Raw genomic sequence first — 21,070 nt, 5'->3', positions numbered from 1 at the left:
GTTAATTAATTAGTTTTAATTAATTAAAAAATAATGGGACAATTATCTCTGCAGAATTTCCCAGTAGCTTTGGTCATTTTTTCTCCCAGCTGTACCAGGAATGTCCCATTCCCATTAGGGAGATGCTCACTTGTTACCATTCTGCTGTACTGACTTCATCACATCTCTCCCCTCTGCCTAGCCATTAAGCCATCTTATTTTGGATGCATTTTGGTAACTGCTTATAAATTCCCCTGCTACTGATAAACCAGATTAGGACAATGCTAATCAAAGTCACTTGTGTTCTCAACCTTGTTAAACTTAAAAAGTTAGGGCCAGCCAGGACTTCAACAGAATAGGTTTTATCCGAGAGCAGCCCTGGCACACAGTGAACACTGTATACGTGGAGTCAGGATGACACAGTGCACTATGGAAAACAGTAACAATTACGTGTCAGTTGTTCATTTTATATGAACAAAAGGCTAATGTAGCTAGAATTGGTCTACACAGTCAACATCAATATAAAGTTAGTAAGAATTACTGACAATAGGTTTTGCTTTGTGGAGCCAACAAGTAAAGACAAAAATGAGACACAGAATACCCAAGGCCAAGAAACCCACTATTTAATTAGAACACAGCATTCACAGATTATCAATCCAGAGCCTTCACTGTGCAGTGGTTGAGCCCAAAGAGGTTAAGAGATGTGTCCTAAGACACACAGAGCGAGCCAGCAGTAGAGCAAAAGTGGAACAAAATGCTCCTCCTGGGACACTCCTACAAATGTACACGTTGTAGACACCCGCCCCACAGGGCCTCCTGAGAAGCAGTAAAACAGTAGGGCAGGGAGAACCCTGCCACAGCATGTGCCTGGCTATGTGAGCTGCTTTCAGAAGCTGAGACAGAATCAGCTCTGGGGCCAGACAGACTCTGCTCACTGCATGATCCTGGGCAAGTTGCCTACCTCTCCAAGCACCAGTTTTCTTGTCTGTAGAATGGGGACAGTAATGCCTTCCTGGAAGTGTTCTGATAAATTTACAGACAATCCTGTGTGACAGCCTGCAGACAGCAGACTTCAGTAAGCAGTGCCACTGCACTGTCAGCACATTTGGATCAACAAAAGCATGTGCTCAGTTTGCTGATGTGCAGCCGTGGGTTCTAAGTGGAAGTGATGAGTACTTAGACAGGGGCCAAGGAATGGGAGGTTTGGGGACAGACGGAGGGAAGGCAGGCCTGAGATGCGTGAAGTTTCTTCCTCGAGGAACCTGATGGGTGGGTGCCCTTGAAATGGGAAGAGACAGGGAAACTGCCTCAGCCAGGCCTTCCAAGAGCAGCGGCAGAGCAAGGCATCGGACTCTGTGCTGGGGCTGCAGCAGCAAACAAGACAGACTCGCTCGATGCCCTTGAGGTGCCCACGCTCCGGTGAGGAGACTGACACCAGAATAAACACCATGAAATTGGCTGAAAAGGCAACAGTGGGGTTGTCTGAGAACTGATGACAGTGGAACTGTGGGATGACATTCCAGGCCTCCAGCATGTGCCAAGAGCTCTCATCAAGGTCAGGGCCCGAAGCCAGACACCTTTCCATCAGCAGACAAGACAGCAGCCAGGAAAGAACCCCAGTGAGGCTCTCTGCAAGTGTGTTCACCCAGGTCCTGCTTCCTGAAACTGGGGATGCATGAGCAGAGGGCATATTCACAGTCATCACCAGTCTCCCTTTGAAAATGTATGTGTCCACACACACATTCACACACACACACTCTCTCTCACACACTCACACCCTCTCACACACACACACTCTCTCTCTCACACACCCTTATGCAGATAACTGTATGAAATGCATGATTCCCTACAGCTCAAGTACATGATGCCATACAGAAGTGAGGGAACTTGTACAAACGGACTTTTATTAAAAAAAAAAAACAAACTAGAGTGAATGGTGGAGCTATATATCCATGCTTACTCACTCAGGAAGCGCAATGACTATCCAGCACTGGTGATTAAGAAACCTGCCGCTGGGCACGGTGGCTCGCCTATAATCCCAGCACTTTGGGAGGCCGAGGAGAGTGGATCACCCGAGCTCAGGAGTTCAAGACCAGCCTGGGCAACATGGCGAAACATCATCTCTACCAAAACCACAAAAAATTAGCCAGGCATGGTGGCATGTGCCTGTGGTCTCAGCTACTTGGGAGGCTGAGGTGGGAGGGTTGCTTGAGCCTGGGAGGCAAAGGTTGCAGTGAGCGGAGATCGTGTCACTGTACTCCAGCCTGGGTGACAGAGCAAGACCCTGTCTCTAAATAAATAAATAAATGAAACGAAGCCTGCCCCACTGCGGGAGGGAGGGTATGGGAAATGGCTTCTAGCCCTGACTACAGATGATAACAGAAATAGCTAGGGGGACCACAGGAAGGGCATGCTGTGCAGCCAGGTCTCTGCTTAGGAAACGTTCAGAAGGTTAAGCCTTGAAAAATCTAGAAGGCCTTAACCAGGTAAAAGAGTGGGGCAAGAGCATTCCAATAAAATCCAGGGACATGAAATAGTGGGTCATACGCGGGCATGACATGCGGTCTGGTTGTTAACTGTTCTTGAGCAGGGGGACAAGGGGAGCTGGCTGGGAAGGGTGTGCAGTGTGCAGACTACCCGTGCTTGACAGGGGTGCAGGCAACAAGGGTCTCCTGAGAGATGTGTGGCAACAGAGGTGGGTGTCAGATACTCATTCCTGGCCCAGGGTGGGAGCAGGGGGTGGAATGTGGAGAAAAGAACAGAGGGAAAACCTAATGTTAGTAACACATTGACTCAATTTCATGGTCAATATCTATTTTTTTTTTTTTTTGAGACGGAGTTTTGCTCTGTCACCCAGGCTGGAGTGTAGTGGCACGATCTTGATGCACTGCAACCTCTGCCTCCTGGGTTCAAACGATTCTCCTGCCTCAGCCTCCCGAGTGGCTGGGATTATAGGCGCCTGCCACCATGTCTAGCTAATTTTTGTACTTTTAATAGAGATAGGGTTTTGCCATGTTGGCCATGCTGGTCTCGAACTCCTGACTGCAGGCGGTCCACCCACCTTGGCCTCCCAAAGTACTGGGATTACAGGTGTGAGCCACTGCACCCAGCCATCATTTTTTTTTTTTTTTTTTAAACAGAGTCTTGCTCCATTGCCCGGATGAGTGCATTGGTGCAATTTCAGCTCACTGCAAGTTCTGCCTCCCAGGTTCATGCGATTCTCCTGCCTCATCCTCCCAAGTAGCTGGGATTACAGGTGCACACCACCACACCTGGCTAATTTTTTTTGTATTTTTAGTAAAGATAGGGATATTCACCATGTTGGCCAGGCTGGTCTTGAACTCCTGACCTCAAGTGATCTGCCTGCCTCGGCCTCCCAAAGTGCTGGGATTATAGGCATGAGCCACTGCGCCTGGCCTGTCATATCATTTTTTTTAAAAAAGAAAAAAATAGCCATGGCCCATTAACAAATATACCCAAGTTATTGTGACTTTGAGGCCTCACCAATTGAGTGTGGCAATGAGACTCAGAGGGTCCTGCCAGGAGCACTGTCTATGATGTCCAGGATAAGGAGGAATGGCTCCCGGCAGCAGGAAGTGTCCTTCCAGTTCTGGAGTCTTATTAGAAGGCTGAAAATAGCTAATTTATTATAAGACATGGTCTTTAGACTCCAAATTCTAAAATTTGTAATAATTTTTGACTGCTAGTGGAAATCAGTATTACAATTTCTAAAAGAGCAATTTCAGATTGAACGTTCCTCAAAACAGACATATGTTTCTGAAAAACAGAAGGCAAAAAATAATCCAGAAAGAAAAAAATCCCAATGACTATGCCAACAAATCTCTGTAAACACTAATTTTAGGTTTTAAAGGCCTACCAGTAATTTAACAAAGTCTGAGCGCCCCCTGATGGTTAATCGGGGTTCCTACAGAAGATGCCACTTTCAGCTGCCTGAGGTCAACTTGTTAACTTTTTCTCTTCAAATAATCAAGCGATTGTTCTTATTTGCTTTGTGCAGAAAAAACAACGTATGTAGGCTTGTGATAAGAAACGTGACATATTTAGGAAGCTGCTAATTCAGTGGAATTTAAGAATGGAGATGTGCCAAACCCAAGACAGAGAAGAGTGCTTTTATATAAGAACCTAAAGGACTTTCAGGAAAAACTCATTTTTATTTCACTGGACTATTGGTTCCTTATAATCTTTATGTTATCCTGGGGAAAATGGCACAGTGACCAGGCAAAGACAGAAAATGCCACCGCCATCAGAGCATCAGCTGCAGGCTGGCGCCCTCCACTGGCCGCTCTGGTGGCTGCAAGGCTGGCACAGAATGCCACCCATGGTGGCCCTGCCAGGGTACAGTGGCTGGGTGACTTCTGCTACCTTTCCCCCAGGCAATTATGTTGCAAGCACACACCCTTTCCTTTTGGTAAAACATTATCTGGTCCAACCAGTAAGCTGAAGTTACAAGGCAGGAACCAGTAAGCTAAGGGCAGGCTTTTAAAATATACTCTCCATTGAACAAATGGATCCGGGAGAGTGAAAACCGCTTGCTGGGGAAGGTAAAGCGAGACAATGTTTGCAGAGGAGAGGAAGCTCTGGCATGCACCCCTGAACAAAAGGGAACAAGTGGTCTTTACTTGGAGAACGGCTTCCTATTAGGACTCACTCCTTCGTACATTATGCTTTTCATCCCCACTCAACCACAAAATGATTTTGCTGAAGCAAATACAATGGTAGAAAAAGATTTACACTGAAAGAATCTTTAATAATAAACTGTTGCCAATCTGCCTACTTGCCCGTGATTTATAATACAATAAACATCGGATTCTATTACGGCTCATGCACTGAAGCTGCTGCTCTGAAAAACGGAATATGAAAGCACCCGAACCCCACCACCATCACAATGAAATGAGCATGTATAAATGTGCTAAGAGTATCTCTTTGCATCTTTTATAGCTTGTGTGTATTAATCTGTAACGCTTATTAAGAAAGTCATTGCTATGCAAAGCAGCACCCAATCCCTTTCTCTGGCTTTTCAACAGGAGTGCACTGTTTAGCCAATAGGACGGACCCTCTGGCCCTCATTCTGCATTCATCACAGGCAACATTTGCACAATGTATCTCTCAAAGGCGGCTGAAAAGAAGGCCTTAATACTCATGTAAACAACTGCAAACCAATTACTTAATGAATCAGGCCCACACATAATGAGGTGCAGACAAAGAGCTATAAATGCATTTTTGCGCCCAAGCCGCTGCTTTAAAGTAAAATCCCTCAGCTGTAGTTTGGGCTTAACTAGCACATCATAATTATTGTCTCTAGGACATCAGAGGAAGCCATTTTTTTTTTTTTTTTTTTAGGTCCAGCGGGTTTTTTTTTTTTTTTTTTTTTGAGGTTGCTCATCAGCTCACTGACAAAATAGAGCAAAGAAGAATTTTAAAAGTGCTACAGCAGCACTGCACTGTTATGTTTATTCTCAAGTACCGGGTTTCGAGACCACTTGTAAAAGCAATAAAGCACAAGGAGTGACTGCAGTAAGTGGGATCCTTAAATGTAAGCCTCTAAGAAATTTCAGTGAATCCAGCACAAACAGCAAAACTGGAGCTCTCCAAAGCCCAGGGTGGCATATGAACCACACCAAGCCCAGCACAAGAACCAAACCGTGACAAACAGCACGCCAAACCCACGCACTCTGGACCCAGACCTTTTCATCACTGGATTATTATCAAGTGCCTAGAACCAAGAGTTCCTTCAAGGCCTTTTTGTGTGGGTTTTTTTTTTTGTTTGTTTTCTTAAAGGGGATGATGAGATTACTTGTAATTTATTAGGAAATTAATTTCATACGGAAACGATACTAATAACAAAATACCTCTGCCTCAATTTGAAGGAGGAAAATGCTTGATTTTAGTTTAGTAAAATATAGACAAGATGTGAAATTATTGGACTGAGAAATGTTTTACAAAATCCAATTGCTTTCTCAATGTCTTTAAAAATTTCCCAAAGAACCTACGTAAAGACTGTTTAGGAAGAAGTGAGTTTTTTAGTGCCTCTATATATTATTAAGCCAAATGGTAACATTCGGCCCTAAAAATTATCTGTAGAATTTACTGTCTTTTAAACTTTCTTTTAGGAGACCTAGAACTTGAATTTATAATATAATCATAATAACATAATACTTTAACACTCTTCCTGTCCCATTTACCTCCCACTTCCTTCAAAATTATGGACGAAAACTCAGGCATTAAAAATAATAACTTCTGAAAATTAAATGAGTTATTTCCCTAAAACTGAACTTGTCAAGTTTCTAAAACTTATAATTTTAGAAATTCAATCTCATTTTAATATACTCCAGGTTCTAAAAACATTGTATTGTTTATAAAATATGAATAAAAATAGGATTTTTTTCATTTAAAAAATTCAGCATTTCTGGTTCAAATCATTTTCTCTTATGGAACATTATACGTTATACTAGAAATGTAAAGTTCCTGTTCTAAAATTTCATCAGAGACAAGCAGTTAATTCAAATGTAATATAATCAACTGAAGGACACCTTTTTACTGAGCAATGCTGTTCCAAAAGGAAAGTTGCTATGCCATTTTAAACAATATTTAGCTCAAAGCAAAAGAGTAGGGTATTTCATCAGGTGATGGCTTATATTCCCATCTATAAATTCTAAGTGACCCGAAGCTACTGTGATTAGTATTTTATGTTAATGACAAATTCAGCACACAACTCTCTTATCACAGCTCAAAAAACTTACAAGAAGCGAGTGCTACAGTTTGACAAATGTGAAAAGATAAATTTTGTTCTTTATGGAAAATAAGCAAGAAAGTATTAGAAAAGGAAAGAATAATCTAGCCTAAACACTTGGTTAAAAAAAAAAAAGAGGAAAATAAGAATATCCAGCAATTACTAGTTTATATATTAGCCATCACAAAAAGAAGAAACATGCCACTTTATTTCTTTTAAGGCCTGATGTTTTCTCTCTGCCCTTTTTCTGACAACCTCCATTGTGTGGTCTCTAAGCAGTCCTACTGCGAGCAGCTGTAGACGCTAATTTGTGGTTCACTGAGGTGTCAATTGAGTCTTAAACCAAGGAAACAACAGCTGCAAAACAATACTTGGCTCTGGTGCAAATATTTTCAAAGGTAGACTAAAGTTTCAACTGTTATTTTAGATAAACAAAAACCCAAACCATAACCCTCCAAGTCATACAACAAAATAATACGCAGCCAGAGTTTAATTCATTGCGCTGTGACATTTCTCATCTTGTTGCTGCTATTCAGAAAGGCTTTCACAACTTTACCTTGACAAAGGACTTCCTTCACTAGATGAAAAACTAGCTTCCGAAGCAATTTTGTTAGCTGTCTTTGTCTCGAATGCACCGCTGCCAATATTCAAACCTGTGATAAGCGTAAACATGGAGAGTGAGGGTTAGCTGTCATGCAGCCATGGGACAAAATGAATAAAGTGGCCTCACAGTAAGTTTGGTGAAACAAACGCCAACAGAGGAAGATGCTGTTCAAGCCACAGAAGGCAAGGGAGCTTCTGAGGCAGAGAATGAAATGCTGGTAGAATACCGAAAGGGAGTGAGGCACTTTCCTGTGATACCGAAACAGAAGCCACAAAAAGTGAAAACTGAAATCATCCAAAGAGTTCAATTTTAAATGACTAAGATGCACATGTAGGCATATGGATCTCTACTGTGTCACAAAGCACTGGATAATTCCCATTGTTATAACACACGGGCAGCAAACCAGGGCTCAGAAATAATTGAGACCCGTGGATAACAGTTACCCACCTTATCCACTCTTAAGCCCCTCTGTAAAATCCTCTATTTTCCATCCCACAGAGGAGAAAGAATCTCCACTGAAAATCATCAAGGCCACTCTTTACCAGCCTCTAAAGGCTGAGGAGGAGGATGCACACTCCACCTCTTTCTTTGGAGCCAGAGACTTGGATATTCCCACAATGCCCCCCAGTTTGCAGGGCAATCCCTGATCTTTGCCTCTTGGGAGTTCTCAGCCTTGGATGTTTCTGCTTCTTAACTGGCAGTCAAAATCACAGATACAGCATGCATGGGCATCTTTGCAAAAAGCATTTGCTGAGTTTCTAACCTGTAACCTGCCTGCTTGCATGTACACTCTGCAGCAAAGTGATTATTTTAAAAATGTGTCCACATTCAGCCCAAAGAGGGTGTCCACATGCTTACCAGGAGGAGGTCTTTTCAGACATGAAAACTAAGCCTCAAGGTTTATTTAAGTGGCTTTCCTTCAGGTCCAAAGACTCAGAAGTAAGTGAAACATGCACTGCTTCTTCATTAGTTAGATGTGGGGTGGGCTTCTTGAGTGCAGAGTACACCACCACCTCCCATCCCTGCTACTTCTAACAACACTGTGAAGCTGCCCTACACCCTCCCAGCCCACTTTCTGCTTTTCTTTGGGGCTCAGATAAGTCCTTAGGATCAGAATGAGAGTAAGGGTAAAAGACAAAACACAGCCAAAGGATCTGACTACAATGACAGTGACAGCAAACATAGGCAGGAGCACTTCCATAATTCCACTGCCAGAAAATGTGGAATCCTGCAAAACATGTAGTGTAATTTTGAGTATGGGGCAAGGGAAATGAATTTAGGGGTGCTTGACTATACAACCTAGAGTGTCATTTCACTTATGAATAAATTAATAAAAATGCATTAAGTACAAGGTTATTAATAGTACCATAATCCATAATTTCTGATACACATCAAAGGGACTACAACTTATATGTCAAATTTACTCATCTTTTTGTTTGTTTGTTTTTTGAGACAGGGTCTGGCCCTGTCACCCAGGCTGGAGTGCAGTGGTGTGATCTCAGCTCACTGCAACCTCTGCCTCCCGGGTTCAAGCCATTCTCCTGCCTCAGCCTCCTGAGTAGCTGAGGCGCCTGTCACCATGTCTGGCTAATTTTTGTATTTTTAGTAGAGACAGGATTTCACCATGTTGGCCAGGCTGGTCTTAAACTCCTGACCTCAGGTGATCCACCTCCCTTGGCCTCCCAAAGTGCTGGGATTACAGGTGTGAGCCACAGTGCCCGGCCAAATTTACTCATCTTTTGCACTTGTCCAATTAACTACTGAAAATTACACTTAGCAGAAACAGACGTGTGGAGTCACTTGCCAAACTGTGTGTGTCAGCTATCCAGCTGAAAGGCTCTGAGCACGGTGTTACTCTCCTGGGGCCTCATTTGTAAAATGGGAGTGTTGAATACATTCTTTCTAATATCCCTCTGGATTCAAATTCCATGACTCAAATGTGAAGAAGGTCATGGAAAGCAAACAGTTAAGAGTTTGCAAGTGACGACAACCTCCATCAGGACAGAGGCCCTGTTTTATAACTCAATAAACTACAATGTCTTATGTTTGCTGAGTTCAAATCACCACTAACACCACAATGGCCGGCTCTCCCAGGGGGCTTTTCACTATCAGGCACTGTGCTGGGCACTTAATGTGCACTGGTCACCAAATCCTCAATACCACCAAAATAACTGAATTTTGCCGCAACTGACTTTAACCACTAATATTATCTAGGAATCAGCTCTCCAAACACAGCAAGTCTGATGTACTGTAAGTATGTCCCTTGAAAATATCTGTCTGAAAAAGGCATTTTTTGTTTTCCTTTTTAGATAGGGTCTTGCTCTGTTGCCCAGTGCAGTGGTGTGATCATAGCTTGCTGCAGCCTCAAACTTCTGGGCTCAAGTGATCCTCCCACCTTAGCCTCTTAAATAGCTGGTAGTATAGGAAGATGCTAACACTTGTGGCTAATTTTTAAATTTTTTGTAAAAACAGTGTCTTGCTATATTGCCCAGGCTGGTCTCGCACTCCTGGCCTCAAGCAGCTCTCTCACCTTGGCCTCCCAAAATGCTGGGATTACAGGCATGAGCCACTGTGCCTGGTTGAAGAAGACATCCTTGAGACAACTGGGAAATCTGAATGTGGACTGGGAATTACATGCTATTTAGAAATCACTATTCATTCTGCTAGATGAAATTATGGCATGGTGGCTAAGAAAGTCATTAATGTGGATTTCCTTCTGTATTAATCCATTTACTCTCACAAAGGAAACTGAGGTAACTTATACTCTAAAAACTGGTGTAATGAAAGGAAAACCACTGAAAATAATAGATGTATAATAACAAAGTATAAAAAAACAAAATTACAATTAAAACAAAATCTTAAATTGAAGGAACTATAATTAAGCTTAAAATTTAGCTTTCCTCACTGGGCATGGTGGCTCACACCTGTAATCCCAACACTTTGGGAGACCAAGGCAGGTGGATCACTTGAGTCCAGGAGTTTGAGACCAGCCTGAGCAACATGGCAAAACCCTACCTCTACAAAAAAATACAAAAATTAGCTGAGTGTGGTGGTGCGCACCTGTAGTCCCAGCTACTTGGGAGGCTGAGGAGGGAAGATTGCTTGAGATTGGTAGGTTGAGGCTTCAGTAAGCCATCATGCCATTGCACTCCAGCCTGGGAGACAGAGCAAGACCCTGTCTCACAATAAAATAAAATAAAATAAAAAAATAAAATTTAGCATTCCTGGGATTTATAATCCTTTCAGTAAAAGAACTCAAAATCCCCCAACATTCTGGTGAGGGAAAGCAGCCCAGTACAACACTGCCAACTGAATGACTAAGACACTAGTAGCCGTGGGGAAGAGAAGGAATTTGGGTGTGTCTTCTCAGGGTCACTGGTGACAAGTCACTATCATGACATGCTTGGCAGAATCCAGGGCCTGGAAGGGCCATTGCCATGCTGGCCAGCACATGTCTAGGACATAACAAAAGGGCTTTTCCACATGTCCATTTGCTAAGGATAAAAAAGTACTAGCTCATTCTGTCCTGGTGACAGCTCGTTACAGAGCAAACTCCAGAAACCTTCATAAAGAATAACCACCCTTCTCCGAACACAGCCCTGCCTGCCACTTTGGGCCCCTGGACACTGCCATCTGCTCTTACTTACCTGACAAGTGTGACACAGAAGCATCTGTCTTTTGAAACCTGTTTTCAGTTTGATTTGTATTATCCTGAAGGGTGGCCTTCTTCAGCAACTGATAGGCTTCTGTTTCTATTGATTAAAGAAAAGCACAGAAATATTACATTTTTTACTGCCCAGAAAGAAGCTTTTTAAATTCTTCCTATGAGATTAACACTTCTTAAATGCATGCAAATTATTATTTTTTTAACTGTCACTTTTTAGACATTCTGAAAACAAACAAAAAACAATTTAGTTGAACCCGGGTTTCAAGACTCAAAGACAAGCTGTATGAGTTTATTTGAGGCAGCCAAATCACAGTCATTATTTTGAGTGGGTCTGTGGATAGGTTCCCCATCACAGCAAAACAGTTTCACTTCCCTCGGGGCCTTGTAGAGGCAGCTATGGGAATGAACCAGAAGAGAAAGCAAGTCTTCCTAGGTGGTCAGGTCACTTAGAAACTCTCTTTGCTCTGGCTCTTGGGCTCTCACACTCAAGTGCAGGGGCTCTGGGACAGGGCTGGGGGAATGGGGAGAGGGTCAGGAAGGGTGGTGACAGCTGGATGAGCTCAGAGTCCCACAGCTGAGGAAATCTAACCAAGTCTTGCCATGGGGAAGGAGCGAGAACGGGTTTGTAGAGAGCAAAGCCAGGTGTCCACAGGGATCAGTGGCAGCCTGCACCTGCTCATGTTCATAGGATGCTCTTGGCCATGCAGGGCTTCTAATGGCATCTGCTATAAGTGAAATTGGGGAAGACTGTTGGGAAAAACAGTAAACAAAAATACGTAAAGAACCTGAGTGACACAACCTTCCCCATTACTCTAAGTTTCAAGGGCACCCAGATGAAATGCAGGATGAAGAATCAGAGTTTCAGCACAGACATAACAAAACAGCATCCATGTCTACATCTTCAATGTAACACAAAAGGAGTCCCACTGTCAATGCTAGGGGCTGGCAACAGGTTGGATTCCTGCTTTTGCTGGCTTCATTTAAGAACTTAACCATGAGACCCTATTACTGGATTAAAACTACCATCACACTGAAGAATAAAAATACAACTTACCTTGCCCTACTGAAAATCAGTCAAGATAAAAATGAGTATTTAAAATGAACATTATACTTTGGAATATTAAATAGTATATAATTAAAATATATACAGATCAGGGATTCTTTGCTCTGAATATAATAAATTCTAAGGCAACACTTTTTTAACATTGCTGGATTGTGAAATCAGTTTAGGTCGCTGAAACTAGTATTTTGAAAAATCTGATAAAGAAAACATCAGACACAGTGCATACAGAGGGGAAAGTACTGTTTTGTGTAATGTGTGTATGTGTGGGGGTCGCTGGGACAAAAGTGTTTCCTGATGAGGCTGGTCGCATTGTCCTAGGATGGCTCCAATGGGATGGTGTTGTGATGCCCTCTGGCTAATCCTAACATCCATGTTACTTCAAATATACTGTAAGGTAACTGTGAAAGAGGGATAATATTAATAAAATCAAAGACAGAGTGTCTGAATTCTAAAGGTAAGGAGTCAGTGTAAAAGAGGTAAAAATGCCCTGTTTTGTTTTTATTTTATAAAAATCAACCAAAAAGTTTTTCAGCTCTCAAGATACAAGTCCAGATCTTAATGACCACGTTATTTCTACATTCAATTAAACTTATTTTGTCAAGGAAAAGATAGCAAAGATGGAAATTTGAAAAAAAAGGAGCAGCTTCTTGATAAACAAAGCCTCCTGGCCACTTTCAAAGCTGGAGCTGCATGCTGCAAATTCATTTCTCCATTGTCTGAAGGTAAATCACTTGACTCCAGTGAGACGGCTCTCCTGCTTCTCAGAAACCAGGAAAACGTGTCACTGGCAATCAGAAGGGGATTTCTGTGAGAAATATCAAGCTAGTAGTCCTGAGGTAATTTCAGATTTGGGGGGGATTAAGCATTCTGCCCAAACAGAAGAAGGGCTGATAGTATTACTGGTTTGAAGTTAGCAAGGGAGGAAATTACCAATGTGAAGTGAGATCACTTCTAGCAACAAGGGACCATTTTGATACTCTGGAAAAGATGAGCCCTTTCTATGCTCCACACTTTCCATTCTGGTCCCCCTCCCTTCCTTCCTGAAGAGTGTGGGCTCAGGAGCTTTTGGCTAACCACCCATCCTGAGATGGCTCACTCTCCTGCCTCATGCAACCAGAGCCCACCACTTCCCAATCACCTCACTGGTGTTTCATCCTTAAGCCTCTGTGGCCCTTCTCCAAGGAGAGTCACCGAGGCCCACCTGGGCAGTTTTTATTTGGGATGCAGCTGCCCTGACCTGAGTCCTAAAGGGCTGGCGAGATCAGGCTGAGGACTGCTGGGCACATCTCTCACCCCCAATCCCAGTGTGATTCCCTCCAATGGTCTAAAGGCAAAGTGAAGTTTAAAAGGTACAAAGATGAAGTGCATTCACCCAGAGGAATGACACTCACTGAGGCAGGACCACAGACGTCAAAGGAGCGGGAGAGGGCAGAGCGCCTAGCACTGCTGCCGCCCAACTGTGGATCAGATGCATGGGAGATGGAGTCGCTCTCCCTATGCATCACCCCCCTATTTAGTCAGAATTGTTGCACAAACTATTTATGAAAGACTGAGAGATGATCTACACAGGAAAAACAAAATTAATAAGGGTTGGCTAAAACAAATTAGAAGTGATTAAAGAATACATAGTCTGCATAGAACAAGGTTGGAGAAGGGAAGGAAAGTTCAGATATTGCAAACAGACTGGACAGGGTGGGCATTGTGGATCCAGATGCCTCTAGGGCCAACCAAGCAAGTTCCTCCAATAAGTGACTACGGCCAGGCAGGAGCAGCAGGAAGGGCCTGCCCTGTAGCAGGCAAGGAGGCACATGACTTGTCTATAGAGCACAGCTGCTCCTTGGCTCCAGCCAATTGCTGCCTGGTGGGAAAGTGGTCCTGGTCTTGCCAGACTTCTGCCTTTTCTTTCTTCTTTTTAAAAATAAAACACTGCACAGACAAAACAGAACATATTTGTAGCCTCCAAACTAGACGGTAGTGAGCAACTTTTTGTGTTCACTGAAAGTGGTACAAGAACACTTAGGGAAAAACTGCAGCCAAAGAATACAAGCTAGATGTTAGGAAAAGCTTTCTTGTTGAAAGGGTTGTTGGAACATGTTACCCAGGGAGGATGCATCAGCTGTATGAAGATTTTTAAGGGGCTGTCTGTATCAAACAGACCAGGTTTCAGACTGGAGGCAAGAGTGTACTTTTTCTAGGAGTTCTCAAACAAATCAGACATCCTCCTGAAACAGCCCAGAAGACTTGGCCAGGATGCTAGTTTCATGAAGCAAGAGTGTAAAGTTATGGACATGAGGTGTGTGGCAATTCAGGCCCAGGATTTTTTTAGAAGGAAGAAAGACAGTGATGAACCAATCAGTTAAAAGCTCCACTTTGTTGCTGCTCTGCAAATTCATAGTTATTAAATGAATGAACAAATAAAGGAGCAAAAGTAAAGACTCTAGAAGTTCAAGTTAGTCTGTTACAAACAAGGTAGGGACAAAGTCGATATATTTCCAAGGTGAAAAGAATTTAGTTTTCTCAGCTGCAAGTAAACCGTAAGTCTGAAAATTTAGGATTGGGTGGTTGCTTTAAAGGTTTCACTTTCTAGCCTGACTTAGAAATCCAGGGAAACACTTCCCCCCATTAGTAAAGTTAAACTCTCAGAAAATACTGAGTAGTGAAAATGTTTAGATAAAACAAGCATTTCTAAAGAATACAATCATTTTCGGTTGGAATGTTCTGATACACACAGAAACAAACACACACGCATGCTCAAGGTTTCGGTTCTGAATCTTTTGTTCAAGCATTGATTATATACTCAAATCTGCGTCAAGATTTAGTTTAAAAAGTAGAAAATATTGTAGTTTAAAATGTAAGGCAAGGCAAGGGGGGCCATCTCATGCAGTCTACAGCTCCAGAAGGTGAACATCTATCCTTGTCTATTCACTCCTGACTGATGACATGAGATAAATGTATTTTCCCTTACTTTGTTACATAAGCTGCCTGAACCCAATCATCTATCTTTCTGCAAAGTGCTGAAGGATTGCTGAGACTGTTTTTTTTTTCTTTTTGATATGCGTTTTGTGTATAGAAAATAGAAACAGCTACAGAAAGAAAGTGAAAACATGCTGAATAAAGAGGTGGGAGAGAGATGATGTTAAGGAGAGGAGAAAGAAAAAGCCTCAACTTCTTATCTTTTTTCTCTTTTATATGCAAATGTACACCTGCTAAAATACTTCTAAATCTACAAATAAAAAGAAAATATCTGATGAACAAGTGCTTTTAACACCCCATTACAAGAGCCAGACAAACACGTGGTTCACCAGTCTCTAAGGGGTGTCTTGGAGGCAGGGAATCTGCCCATTGCTTTTGCAGAAATCCTTAATGAAAAAAAGAAGAGTTGGGCTCAGAAAAAAACAACAAAGGGAGATGCAAACAATACTATCACTACGGCTAAAAAACCGACCTTGAACCAACAGAGAACTGGGTATGTTTGAGTAAGGAAGGATAACTGCTATTTCTATATGAAGTTAAAATGAAATCTGAAAAATATTCTCTGTCCACTGAGTTTCTCAGCATTGTTACTTTTCACATATTTCTACACCTAAGTGCTTTTTCAAATTGTACTAGGTGTGTTGCTGACACTGCAAACTTGGTCATTTTTGCAAAATAAAATAAAAATTGTGAGATATATTTCTTAAGTTACTTCAAAAGATAAATATTATCACTGAGAATCCAGAAATCATTTGCCTAGTAATCTGCTTAAATAAAAATAAGGGCCGGGCGGGGTGGCTCAAGCCTGTAATCCCAGCACTTAGGGAGGCTGAGGCGGGCAGATCACCTGAGGTCGGGAGTTCAAGACCAGCCTGACCAAAATGGAGAAACGCTGTTATCTACACCACTGCATGGTGGTGCATGCCTGTAGTCCCAGCTACTTGGGAGGCTGAGGCAGGAGAATTGCTTGAACCTGGGAGGCGGAGGTTGCGGTGACCCGAGATCATGCCATTGCACTCCAGCCTGGGCAACAAGAATAAAACTCCATCTCAAAAAAATAAATAAATAAAAAATAACGAAATAAGGCCGGGTGCAGCGGCTCACGCCTGTAATCCCAGCACCCTGGGAGGCTAAGGTGGGTGGATCACTTGAGGTCAGGAGTTCAAGACCAGCCTGACCAACATGGTGAAACCCCGTCTCTACTATAAATACAAAAATACAAAAATTAGCTGGGCATGGTGGCGGGTGCCTGTAATCCTAGCTACTCAGGAGGCTAAGGCATGAGAATCACTTGAACCTGGGAAGTGGAGACTACAGTTAGCCGAGATCACATCACTGCATTCCAGCCTGGGTGAGAGAGCAAGACTCCATCTCTGAAAAAAAAAAAAAAAAAAAAAAAAAAAAGAGAAAATAGGATATGGCTGCTTTTGCAATTCTGAAAATACAGAAAAGTCATCAAATATATTTAGGAATTTTTTTTTTAAAAGGCAGGAAGATACACAAGTTTGGGTCCATAACCAGAATGACTTTTCACATCCAGACTTTCTGCAATAAACTCTACTCCACCTGTAGACCTGGGCCTGCAAATTCCATTGTCAAGGTTGCTCTCTGCACTCTCAGGAAGACGGCTGATGCACGAGAAGAGACCTGCCTAATTCACATGAGTTGTCTGGGGCTGCTTCAGAAAATAGAAATTTATATCATAGTCTTAATTTCTATGGGGCAACTCAACAATTAAACCTGAAAACAAATTCCAGGCTTGAAACTGACCTTTAACCAACATTCCCAAAACGAGCTGAAACACTTTTGCTTGCCATTTAACACTGTTCAGTCGTGAGAGGTGAATTTTCAACTCTCAACCTCATGAAACCTTTAACTTTTCAAAACTTGAGTAATCTTCATCAGAAAGCTGTATTTTATTGATTTAAATGGCTTTTTAAAAAACAGTATATTTTAGCCATTTGTACTCAATGATTTATTTAATGAGAGAAATTAGAAATGGCAATCTTATCTTTACCATTATTTATAGTAGGTTCAGGAATAATTACTGTAGAAGATGAACTGGATGCTAAAAATGTAAAATATGAAGAAGTCCTTCCTCATTCCCTGTAGTTGGTTGAATAATGTTGTTCCCCTCAACCTGACAAACTCATGTCCTCCCAGAACCTCAGAACGTGACCTTATTTGGAAATAGGTTCTTTACAGATATATTAGTTAAGGTTCCCTAGATGAAATCATTCTGCATTTACAGTGGCCCCTAAATCCAATTTCTGATGTTCTTCTAAGAAGAAGAGCAGACACACAGACACAGAAGAGAAGGCCAAGTGAAGACAGAGGCAGAGACAGGGCTTATACTCCCACAAGCCAGGAGCCACTGGCTAGCACCTTCAGAGGCAAGGGCCCTGCTGACGCCTGGATTTCAGACTTCTAGCTCTCAGAACTGTGAGAGAATGCGTTTCTGTTCTTTTAAGTTTGTGATACGTTGTTACAACAGCCCTAGGAAAATAATACACTCCAACCCCTCATTTTATTAAAATATTTAAAGCCCAATTTTGTCTCTCTCTCAGAGTCTCCTGTGTAAAATGAGGGTGCTTCAAAACAGGACCTACAAGGGCTCTTTTGAACTGAGACCCCTGCTCCACAGTTCTCAAACCTAAGAAGTTACCTGGATGTGTTATAAAGTACTTATGCCTGGGTGCCACTCCCAGAGGTTCAGAAATAATTGCACAAGGGTGTGGCTGGGGCATGGGTATGTTCTAAAACTCTACATGGGATTCTACCATGAACCGCTGGGGAGAATTTCTCTTGGCATTTATGAGTTCATCTCCCTGAATATAGAAGCATCCAGTCCAGAAGACCCTTCAGAAAAGTACCTTTTATCCTTTAACGACCATGTTAAATAAACAGCACTGCCCTGCAATATAATGAGGACTGTTTTGCTACCGCAAGTAGCAGGCAGCAGGCTCCATGGGTGAAGCCCCAGCAGGCTGACCCCTGGCACAGAGACAGGGTCACGTGGACTTTCAATGGACAATCCAGCGACACACAGTGGTTCCCCTGGTTTTGCACAAGCTGGGGGTTTCCCGTTCCAGGCACAACAGGTAATATGTCTTGACTGAGTCTTGTCAGGAAAATGCTTCTGGGATAGGACAGGTGAAGCACATTCTCGGTAAAACCTCAGTACTAGTGGTGTTATGCCAGTGTGCTTTGGGAGCCCAAAGTCATCACTACCGTCTTTCCTCCCAGGATAAATCCAGTCACCAGTGACAACCTAGCCACTATATCTTTCCAGCCCTTTTCCGAATTGATGTAAAACTCAAGCAATCATGTTTTGGGAAGCACTACCTAGAACTCCAAGTGGCACCCTCCAAATCTATACTGACCTCCTAGAAAGACTCTAAATGGATGTCTTAGTATTACCCTGCATATTTCAGCTTGCCAAAGAATATCCACGAGGAATGGCACAGTCAGGCAACCACTTTCAACACAGCTTGACCAAGAGAATTGGTGTCAAAAGAATGAGAGTCTGAATGGACATTCTTAGAGGCTTAATCCTCTTGAGATAAAAGCTGAGAGCCCTTTTCACATGGAGCTTAAGGAGACTAGTTTTGCCAGGATGGGCACGTGGGGTGGGAAAAGTATTGGTGGAGTGCATGACTGAAAGAGATAGTATTCTGTCCTGAATCATCAAGCATTTAAGAAAATTCCTTAATATCCCCATTTTTATTCATTTGACAAATTAAGTGCCCACCCTGTGCCAGACACTGTGCTAGGTGCTGTATTTTTATGACATTTAGCATAGCTGCATCATCTGCTAAAGCTAAAACTCACTTAATGCTGAAAGGTAAATTTAGTGTGAATACAAATAAAATTGTCAATGTGGGAAATTTTCACTTTGCGGATGTAAGTAGTTCAAAAGGCAAACTTTCTCTCCCAATCTAGATAAGCATCACTTTCCTCATGGCCTGAGTGTTTCAGGCAAACTGACCTACATATTAGGTCAGGAAGTGTTTCAGGGAAACTGACCTCCCAGCAGCCCAGCTGGGCTCAGGTTTGCCCCACTTTATAAAAGGCCTACCTCTCGGGATGAGCTGCATTTGAAAATCCTTGCATGCTGCCCACCTCTCCAGGCCTAACCCAAGAGAAAGGAAAGGCAAGCTTTGTTTATCATTGCTCTCAGAAGCAGCCTTGCAAAGCCCATCTTCTGTTATGATGTACACTGATGTTTAATTGATCCGGACATCCTGATGCAGTTGTCTTTTTGGTAAAATAAAAAAGGCAGGGTAGGCCGGGCGTGGCGGCTCACGCCTGTAATCCCAGCACTTTGGGAGGCCAAGGTGGGTGGGTATCTTTAGGCCAGGATGCGAGTACAGCCTGGCAAACGGGGCAAAACCGTCTCTATTAAGAATACAAAATTAGCCAGGCTTGGTGGAACATGCCTGTAATCCCAGCTACTCAGGAGGCTGTGGCACGAGAATCGCTTGAACCCGGGAGGCAGAGGTTGCACTGAGCCAGGATCGTGCCACCGCACTCCAGCCTGGGTGATGGAGTGAGACTCTGTCTCAAAAATAAATAAATAAATAATAAAAAAACAAAATAAATAAAAGAGGCAGGGCAGTGAAATGGAAGGAGTTCAAGGGCCCAAATCCTAAAGTCTGAGTTCAATTCAAGATCAAACACACCAGCTACATGGCCTTGAGCAGGATACCTTTCTAAGTTTCTGTTTGACCACTTGTAGGGTGAGTACTAATGTTTACCCTATAGGACTGTTGTAAAGGTTAGAGATGAGGGAGGCTTAGTGAGGGCAGGGATACCATCTTTTGTGGTTTCTGGTATCCCAGGATTCAGCCCACGTAAAAATATTAATTTTATTAACTAATATAATTAAGGATTTTATATATAATCATCTATAATGATATATGATATATAATATATAACTAATATATATTGTATCAATACATCTAATTATATACTACTTATTATATACAGAAAACCATACATTTATAGATATAAAAATTCATCTTTGATTTCCATCTGGATTCTTTAGTGAACAACAACTAGACTAATAAAAGGGGTAGATTATATTCACAACAACAGATCATACAGGCTATGGAATACTGACTCTGTGTTTGTGGGTGGGGCATCAGTGTGTGCCCAGGAGGGTTTCTATGTAAATCTAAACACAGAAAACTCGCATGCTCCATAATAACGATTAGCAAAGCAGATGCCTTCAAAGTGATAGCAGACTCTTTAAGGAGGAGTCCCAGCCAAGAAGACCTCCGTTTTGGGGTGATAAGCAAATGAGAAAGGGAAATGAAGAGATGAGAATGCTGGCACACTGGATTCCATTAGCATAGAGGAAGAAGCACAGTCCCTTGGCATTAGAAGGAATGTCAGGGGTCACAGAAGCAATAATTCCTTCCACAATGCTCTTTTAAAGAGCCACAGGGCCAGGCAAGGTGGCTCATGCCTATAATCCCAGAACTCTGGGAGGCCAAAGTGGGCAGACTGCTTGAGGTCGGGAGTTGGAGACCAGCCTGGGCAACATGGTGAAACCCCATCTCTATAACAAATACAAAAATTCGCCACGCATGGTGGTGCATGCCTGTAGTCCCAGCTACTTGGGAGGCTGAGGAAGGAAGATCACTTGAGCCCAGGAGATAGAGGCTGCAATAAGCTGTGATCACAACAATGCGCTCCAGCCTGGGTGACAGAGCAAGACCCTGACCCTGTTTCAAAAGAAAAAAAAAAGTCATGGTTCCTGCCATGGTTCAAGCACTCACCCCTGGAAGATACTGAACTTGGTTTTGCTGAAATGAAGAGCTAGAAAGTTGTTTTGTTACTGAGCTACGCTCTATAATTAAGCTCGATAAATATTCTACCTGGTATATGGCAGCTCCTCAAATATTTAAAGAGCTACTGTGCCCTTCTCAGGTTAAACATCCCCAGGACCCCCTCATTCTGATAAAGGTATGACTTCACAGCTTCCCACCCCCAACCTCTTGTGACTTCCCAGATTTCACCTCAGCCACG

At 42.6% G+C, this 21,070-nt stretch overlaps 1 protein-coding gene across 10 annotated transcripts in view; it reads right to left on the bottom strand.

Annotated features, from left to right (window-relative positions):
- KIZ (kizuna centrosomal protein) overlaps window positions 1-21,070 on the bottom strand; it is a 120,656-nt gene that overhangs the window by 6,502 nt on the left and 93,084 nt on the right. For all 10 annotated transcript variants that reach the window (XM_009436807.5, XM_063802411.1, XM_016937121.4 and 7 more), the window contains 2 exon segments: window positions 10,982-11,086; window positions 7,287-7,383 (listed from right to left, as the gene is read on the bottom strand). In XM_009436807.5, the coding sequence (XP_009435082.3) occupies window positions 7,287-7,383; window positions 10,982-11,086 (202 nt within the window).

This window comes from Pan troglodytes, chromosome 21 (assembly GCF_028858775.2).
Source record: "Pan troglodytes isolate AG18354 chromosome 21, NHGRI_mPanTro3-v2.0_pri, whole genome shotgun sequence".
Classification (NCBI taxonomy): domain Eukaryota; kingdom Metazoa; phylum Chordata; class Mammalia; order Primates; family Hominidae; genus Pan; species Pan troglodytes.
This window is presented reverse-complemented; position numbering and strand designations above follow the sequence as displayed.